Source organism: Osmia lignaria, chromosome 6 (genome assembly GCF_051020975.1).
Source record: "Osmia lignaria lignaria isolate PbOS001 chromosome 6, iyOsmLign1, whole genome shotgun sequence".
Lineage (NCBI taxonomy): Eukaryota > Metazoa > Arthropoda > Insecta > Hymenoptera > Megachilidae > Osmia > Osmia lignaria.
In genome coordinates, this window is record NC_135037.1 from 1,129,349 (window position 1) to 1,138,183 (window position 8,835).

General features: G+C 36.7%; 1 protein-coding gene across 3 annotated transcripts; it reads right to left on the reverse strand.

The window, feature by feature from the left end:
• Positions 1-934: 934 nt before the first annotated feature.
• On the reverse strand, positions 935-8,065 carry LOC117601372 (ADP-ribosylarginine hydrolase CG3568-like). 3 transcript variants are annotated; one of them, XM_034318045.2, is made up of 10 exons: positions 7,515-8,028; positions 5,242-5,491; positions 4,704-4,967; positions 4,471-4,640; positions 4,290-4,361; positions 3,845-4,131; positions 3,313-3,474; positions 3,122-3,232; positions 1,602-1,786; positions 935-1,211 (listed from the first exon to the last, which is right to left on the reverse strand). In XM_034318045.2, the coding sequence occupies exons 2-10, from the start codon at positions 5,488-5,490 to the stop codon at positions 1,128-1,130; spliced, it is 1,584 nt and encodes a 527-aa protein (XP_034173936.2). In that variant the 5' UTR covers position 5,491; positions 7,515-8,028; the 3' UTR covers positions 935-1,127. The 3 variants fall into 3 exon arrangements, with proteins under 3 accessions (XP_034173936.2, XP_034173937.2, XP_034173935.2); XM_034318046.2 differs by having other exon boundaries at positions 5,242-5,514; positions 7,914-8,019; XM_034318044.2 differs by having other exon boundaries at positions 936-1,211; positions 7,914-8,065.
• Between the last annotated feature and the right edge of the window lie 770 nt (positions 8,066-8,835).

Genomic DNA, 8,835 nt, shown 5'->3' on the forward strand with positions numbered 1-8,835 from the left:
TTTATCCCAATTTTTTTTATTTATTACGTTAAACTACAGTTTATTTTCTATCGATGTATGTAAATAGTTTTTCAATTTTCGAATTCACGAAAATCTACTTTTGATCGCCGAAAGCCGTTTTGTCCCACTGTGCGCTGTACACATTGCTGACGTGAGGCGATTTTCTCTCGAATCTTTTAATGTTAATAATTGAAAAACAAAGCCGTGAACACTATTTCGTCATTTTTGATTTTCATCTTATTTTGATCTCCAGAATCATCTCCGAAAATTTGTCCAACCAGTTGTCGAACACCTTGTATACATAACGACGGATTATTTAACATTATTTAACACATTTCTCCGAAGATTAACTCTACATTCTTTATCATTACTGCTTTTAGATTGTAGAGGTGACGTCTTAATTGAATAATATTTTACGAATTTCCGAAAATGATTGGTTAACCCCAGGAAACCTCGTAATTTTGTAAGACAAGTTGGCTAAAAATATTCTAATATCGCCTGTAAATAACTCTTACATACAGGGATACCTTAGCTCATTATTAAAAATCCCAGATATTCGATTTCTTTTTGCAAAATTAAGCTAAATTCAATTCTATACCGTGACATTTTAAATGTGTTTCTACCTCTTTTAATGTACCTAAACTTTTTTGAACGGTAACCGAAGGGATTAAAATGCGATCTATAGTAAACATCTAAAAGAAATGTCTATTAATACGTGTTAAACAATGCTATCATTTTCAGTGTGAGTGATTATTTTCTTCCAGTCTCAAAGTATGGCGTTGAAGGAGAATATTTCTAAATCTACAAATAATACATATCAATGTATGTACATATTTATACTCGTAACCTCATTAGATTGTTACTGTAGTCATAAACTTTATGCTTCATTGATTTATTTTTTATTCAACAGCACACAATAAAATAAATAATAAAATAAATTACAACAAAGTTTATTACAATAATGAATAAAATTTTAATGTACGAAAATATACATGTATATGGTAAAAGTACTTGTCATAAGAAGGCGTAATCTTTAAATAGTTGTTGGCGTGTTTTACAAATACCATAATCTCGCATCTTACATAGTAACGCGCTCCATCTAGAAGAATCTAGTTTATTGGTGTGCACTAATTGTGAGTACTTCCGTGTGCCTCTTCTCCTTTATGTCTCTTTCGTTGACTGGTGTATGTCGAACAGGCCTTCGTCTTCGTCTGGAATCAAATGGCACGTGGTTATTGTTGAATATTATGCGCAATTTGGGCTTTATTAATTAAGAGAAAGTATGGAAGAGAAAAACGTTTTACCACTTGCTCATTGGTATAATTAGGACTTCTTTTTGTGGAGTGAATCGAGTAACGTAGAAATTAACTTTTAATATTTTGAAATTTTTTAATTTCATAAATTTGAAATTTTAGAATTATAAGACATTTAAATTGTGTTCATTCCACGTTATGAAGGTAGGCATACTTTTTTTAAGTACAAGTTGAAGATCGTAGATTCTAGGTTCCCCCAGGACCAAAGGCAAATGGCGGAATGCTACTCCTCCTACACTAACCTATGGACATTTATGGATATCTGAGTAGTACGTGAAAATGTCTCACCTGATCAAGATGCAACTTCGCATAATCAGATATGTGCAAGATACCATGCTCAGCCGACGCGACATGCAAACTGGCGCCGCAAGCTTGGGGATTTATTCTGACAGTGTGCAATTCTGTGATCTGAGTACTACAAGCTGCCGCAGGATCACCGCTCGATGCTAAATATCCTTTCCAGAATTCATTTCCTATGAGAAGAATAATAATGAGAATTTTAGAATTAGTGCATTTCCAATAGACATAGCGTTAACACATTGATTGCCATACAAATTTTACAATATTTTATTATTTCTATTGTTAATCATTTTGGATGAAGTTCCGAATACGACCGGTCGCCGATTAAGATGAAATTTTCAGGAGGAGGGGGGAGGGAGGAGGGGACCCCAAATATAAAGTAGTATCTTCGGCTTCCAATTAGTTTCCAAGATATTAATTAAAAACTTTCGTACAATACAAAGAATTTTTCCTATACAGACGTAACTAACAATCGTCTTCGTTGTAGTAAGCTGACATCGTCAAGTGTCGAACAGTCGTTGACACAGCGGTGGTTCCAACCTGACTATCTATTGGGTGTTCTATTAAAAACTTTGGAGATACGACGCGTGTTGCAGCGTTGTCGGCCGCCTTCCGACGGCCGGAAATTTGTCTGACCTAACCTAACCTACGTATAAATCAAATGTGTTTAATTCCTTGAGAATTAGTAATAAAATATAAAACATACGTAATGTAACTAAAAGAATGGATTTTACATGGAACCCCCTATAGAAACAGAAGCCGATATCACTATGGTGTGAACGGCTGTTCGACCCTTGACGATGACGGTTGCTACAGCGAAGACGGTAGTGTTAGTTGCGTCTGTATAGGAAAAATTCTATGTATTGTACGAAAGTTGTATCGTAGCTATGATGGCAGCTGGGCATTTAATACAGGGTGATCCTCTCGCTACCCTACCCAAAGGAAGTGCCGCCACAATATAATGTAGAAGTCGACATCCCATTTCTGTCATCGCTTACTTGACCAAGGTGGCCCCTGTAGCGAAGACGACTGTGTGCGTGAAAATGTGTTAAGAAAATATTCTGTTATCCACAGTGCTTAAATGGGACTTTTCTGCTCATTACACACATTTTCACGCACACAGCCGTCTTCGCTGCAGGGGTCAAGTAAGTGATGACAGAAATGGGATGTCGACTTCTACATTCTATTGTGGCGGCACTTCCTTTGGGTAGCGTAGCGAGAGGATCACCCTGTATAGCCTGACCTAACCTAATATACTCTACCTAATCAGTGAATTAAGTTAGGTTAGGGCAAAGTGATATTCTGGTCGCCGTTAGGCGATACACATACTGAAATTCAAAATCATGAAAATTAGTTACATTTAATTACACGGATGGCCAGAATTCAATGTGTTAGTTTCAACAGTTTTTCGAAAATATCTCGAAAACTAAGGCCGAGCGGGGGTTATATGTATAGGAAAAAGTTATTCATAATCGAAATGGTAATTAATGAAGATATTAATTGACAACCTGGTAGCGTATTTCCATCCCAAGCATATGTTACTACGAGAAGCTTCTTAGCATCCGTTGCTTTTGACAATTTGCTGTGAGGTTCCCTCTTAGCAAAGTGAATCCTTATATCTGGAAAGATCGATGTTAGATTGTTTGTGGTATGCGTTTACGTTGATAGGACGCAAATACAACGGTATTTGCTACCATACTTCCGAGGTAGTCGCCGTTTCCTGCATCACCACATTTCGTTTCATGGAAATACGAGAACATTATGTCGGATATATATCTGAGTTTCTTGTTCATCTTTTTTATGGCGATTTCGAACGTCTTTAGAAAGTATTTTTCTTGATCTGGGTGTATTTTCCACACACCTGAAAATTTATTTATGAATTTTTTAACACGCGACACGAAATGAACTATTAGATCGTTGCGTGCGAAATGGTTGACTTTGAAACGTAGAAAATCGGTCATGTTTACATGACATAAAAGTATCGCAAAATAGTACTTATGATAGATCAGTGGAAAATGATTGCATAAGTCCATCCAATCAATTTAGAGTATTACCAATATGTTTTACCAGTATGTAAAATTAATAGATTCATTGTTGGTGTTAATTAAAAATTAATCATTTTGTGTTAAGATTATTTATCAATTTCATATGCAACAACTTAATTTTTCAATTTAGTACATGTATTTACCGTTTATTACTTAAAATATGATTAAATAAATGCACTTACTAACCAAGACCAAAGCCTACAACGTGCAAAAATGCTTTCATGTTCTGTTTTTCAGCTCGATTATTTGTTTCGAAAAGTATAATCTCCACCGTTACTAGAGTCCTTTTCATGTAATTCTCGATGTCAAAAATACTCAGATTGGCCACAGAAAGGTATCTTTTATTGTCTTTCGATATAACCCGCTTGAAAGTTTCCTCATAGAGTGGATGATACTTTTCACCGTAAAAATTTGCCCATGTAACCCTCAAATCATGCACCTTTTCCGAATTTATCGTTGCTGAGGGTCCATACCTATTGTATAAACACATTAAAATATTTTTAATACTTTCAAATTAAAATAAAATTTCATAATACCTATTACATGTACGAGACCTTATTACAAAGATAAAAAGAAAGAAACTTAGAACTAAATTAAAGAATTTGTTATGAAGATGATGAAAGTAATTTACCCATTATCCACAGTGTTTTGTGAAGGAGTAATAAGTATGTCTTGGCATTCCATTACGTCTGGTCGTACAAGCCTACAAACAATATTGATAACGATAAAATAAAAGTTTTCTCGTTGTGAAAATAAAAACGTGTTTTGTATTCGATTGCTTTTCTAATAAGTGTTAAATGAACATAGAAAACCTTGATCCCACGACACCTATAATCACTCCTCTCGGCTCTATAGAGTCAGGATCGGTGGTCAAGACGCCTTTATTCTTTCGAGAGCCGTTATTTATGAATTCAGTGTGAGAAGACATCGTCATCATTGCGGATAGTTTAATTTCATCGTAGGACAAACATTTCGATAGCACCTGTTTTCAATATTATTAACATTACGATATATTCTAATTTATACAGTTTTAAGAAATACTAACCAAAGGGTCTTTTTCATGGTCCGTGCCAACGTTCTCCCACTTCCCTACGCCTGTCTTACCATCGATCAATTTCCATCGATCCTTCGCTCCGAAGAAATACACGGCTCGTTTATCTAATAGCCTCTGAATGAACTCTACTAATCCCATATCCTGATACATCGCTCTCTCTATAATACTTCCATACTTTCGTTTGTGTTTTAACCATCGAGCAAGTAATGGTAACATCGCTTCATGTATTAAGGGATAAACGGAATTCGCGTTCATCTATAAATTATAAATTAAGAAATGGACCTCTACATTTTTATTATTATTTACTATATTATACATTGATTCAATTATGTAGGGACTAGAGTGAATTAACCCCCTCGCCTTTTTTAAGTTCTAAAATTTCAAAATACAAACATCTGAAAATTAGAAAATTCTATTATGCAGCTGTAATTTTCCATTAGTGTTAGTATACTCAATCACCTTATCTACCGATGTAATCTAAGCTTAAATCTAGTGTAAATTAGATAATAAAGATAATAAAGACACTAACCTCAAGGATATCCGTGCTAACTCCTCTATTTCTCAAAGCGGAACATCTCATCGTGTCAATTGGAAATTTGAGAGGAAAAGCTTCGCTTTGTTTGATGATTTGTGGCAGGCTCGTGGGTGTCGGTATCGACACGTCGATGCATTTCCGCAGCATTTCTTTAGTATCGTCATCAAAAGGTACACCGTTTGGAGCTCCCAACGATATTTCCGATGGTTCTCTGAATAGTGCCTCCTGACGTGTTTCTTCCATTCTGTTCGGAAATCACTCACTTATCTTATGCAATATCGAAAATAACAAAAAAATGTTATTTGTTAAATTTTTGCTCTAGTCAGGATTAATTAGATAAATATTTTGGTAAATGTTTATAAAAGCGGAACTAGACCTAATGACCTTGATCATTAAAATATGTTGCCAAGATCAATATGTATTCCGAACAACTTTTCTTGATAGATGTACCACTCCCTCGACTTTAGCTTACCAAATATTTGTAAAAGACTTCAGTTGAATTAACATTACGATTGCACTTTAATAATCATGACGAATAATGACTAATAATCACGACTAGCTACATCCTTAGACAAAAAATAAAATGCCATTTTCGCTAATTTTTGTTACATCCCCGGTCATCGACCGTATTTTCGCCTTTCGCCACTCCAAAAAGGCCTCGCTCAGGAATCCGCAGAGCATCAGCGTTTTCGCGCCCGGCAACGCCCGCGACACGAAGACAAGGAACTCGCGGAACGCGATGACGAAAACCCTATGCTGGCAGGTTTTCGCAAGCCACGGGTGTGACCCCTTTTGGGGAATATAAATTAGCGACACGAAGCAGACCACACGCGCTTAGTTCCCTGACTACGTGAAGTAGAGACGAAGTGCTGTCCGCAGTAAACCCGCATCTTAAAGCCGAGTATCCACCTGTATCAAACGCCCGTATCGTATCACCGTTCCGAACCCTTTTGAATAGGCAGACGTTGCCTCGTTGCATGCCACGGCGTGCTACGGCTCGGACAATATTTCTTCGTTTCTTGATAGAAACGGTTCGGCAATAGGACTGGGCCACTACAGGCGAGGAGTTTCGTTTTGCTGCGTGCCGTTCCAAAGGAACGGAGGCAACGGACCCATCCGAAAAATTTGTCGATTCTTTGCCGTTGCATCGAAGGAAAGGTTTATGCGTTTGCACTTGACATAGCGTTTCATGCCGTCACTTGAGTTTCAATTTATTTGAAATCTTGCAGTATTATTGGATTCATTTCAAAATCGATGAAATTATTTATGAACTTAATCTAATTTAATTTAGACAAATTTTATCGTCTAAATATATTTAAACAGATCAATTATCTTCGGTGATACGCTGTACATAAAAGAGCAATGTTAATAAGAACCTCTGTGATTATTAAAAAAGGACAATGTTAATTATCCAGAGATTTTTCCGTTGCCGAATATCGAAAGTTCTATTGGGCTGTGATACGGAGGTGAAGGAACGGGCCGATCCGAAAATTGTCGGTTTCTTGCTGTTCAAAGGATAGGTTCGGAGACCACTTGAAACGTAAAAACAACATACCCAGGCGAAGGCCCGAAATGCTATGTCAAGTGGAAACATGACACTTGAGGCTCGAGATAATATGATCTGGAATCGGATATATCAGTGAGATAATACTAATGCAATGACTGAACTTTGTTATTTTTCATTTTTTTCTTATAAAACTTTTACCAAGATATTTGTGACGTTTTTCTGATTAAAATGATACCAAACACGATATGGTTAGGACAATTACAATAAAGAAATAGCATGCAGGAAATCGAAACTTCTCGTCTATAGGAGTTTCTTTCAAGAAACGAAGAAATATTGTCCGAGCCGTAGCACGCCGTGGCATGCAACGAGGCAACGTCTGCCTATTCAAAAGGTTCGGAACGGTGATACGATACGGGCGTTTGATACAGGTGGATACTCGGCTTAAATTGTCGGTTTCTTGCCGTTCAAAGGATAGGTTCGGAGACCACTTGAAACGTAAAAACAACATACCCAGGCGAAGGCCCGAAATGCTATCTCCAGTGGAAACATGACACTTGAGGCACGAGATAATATAATCTGAGATCGGATATATCAGTGAGATAAAACTAATGCAACGACTTATTTTATTTTATTTTTTTTATTTTTTTGTTACTTATACGTGTAGGTTAGGTTAGGTTAGGTTAGATTAGATTATATTAATACTCCGGCCAGCGCGGCCGACCACGCGAGTCAAATGTTATAATTTGATTTTTCAGCTCACCCGTTGTATGATTACGAGTCGGACCACACGCTGTTGCTTACAGAAACGATAGGCAAGAGAGCCGGCACACACATGGCCACGGGCGCATACATATAGGCAGAATTCGCTGTAGTAGTAACAATATTCTTTCGCGAATATCTTGCAAACTAATCGAGTCCAACATATAGCTTAGAGGAAGAAAGTTGCTTAAAATGACGAATTTCACAACATATTTAAAAATCATCAAAATCGGAGAGGGAGTAGCTCATCTACAAATTCACCCGTTCTTTTTATGGAATTGTAATCGTTCAAGTTTGTTTAAAAAAAAGGTGGAAAGATTTTTATCCATCTAGGCAGGCATTATTATGCCTACGAAGAATGTAAAGTTAATGTATTTTAAAAATTCGCAGTAACACCTACACTTATCTATTCTAGTAACTATTCCAGTACAATCCTTAACAGAAACACTGACTTATAAAGAAAAATACGCCACTTCTGTCACAGGTTCGATTACAACTGCTGATGCGTCAGCCTTACAAAAACATGTCATGTAGTGGCACGTGGGATAAACTTTTACCCCTACTATGGCTTACTATTGGGATTTTCCATCTTTATCGTGTTCAGATAACATATCTCTGTTTTTGTCCGTATGCGCAGCCGCGTTGGTACCTACTTTCCGGCAACTATTCACTGTGGCGCATTCTATGCAAAATCGGACGTTTCGGAGCACCATGTCGGATTTTGCTCAAATTGAGATATAGGTATAAACGTATCTCGAAGGATTTTAAACAATTTTTCAAATTGTTGATTTTACAGCTGTTTGCAAATATATGTAGTACTTGCATTTTTTCAATAAATTATAACTGCAGGACTAACAAACTGATAGAAATGAGCGTTTAGGTATTTAAAGTGGAAACATGTAAGTACCTAATAAAAATTATTTCAGTTAAAAAAAAGTTATTTTTACCGCTTACTTTACAATTGTTTTAAACAAATGCAATTTTGTAATAGTAGGGGAATATTGAAAAATCTGATAAAAAAAAGGGACAATGTAGTCCTATTTATCCCCTTTACGGATCAATTAATTTTAAAAATCCTTCGAGATACGATTATATATGACTAAAAGAACTGCAATACATATATCTAAAGAGCAAAATCTGACATGGTGCTCCGAAAGGTGTCCGATTTCGCATGGAATGCCCTCTGTACTTATTGATTCGAATCTCGAGCAATCTCTGAACGCAGGAGCACAATCAAGTTCGTATCCCGAGGCACCGACGAGATACTGTTAAAGACTGCCAACCCCTGTGTTAAAGTTCGGCACGCCAAGTGGGCCCAGTGG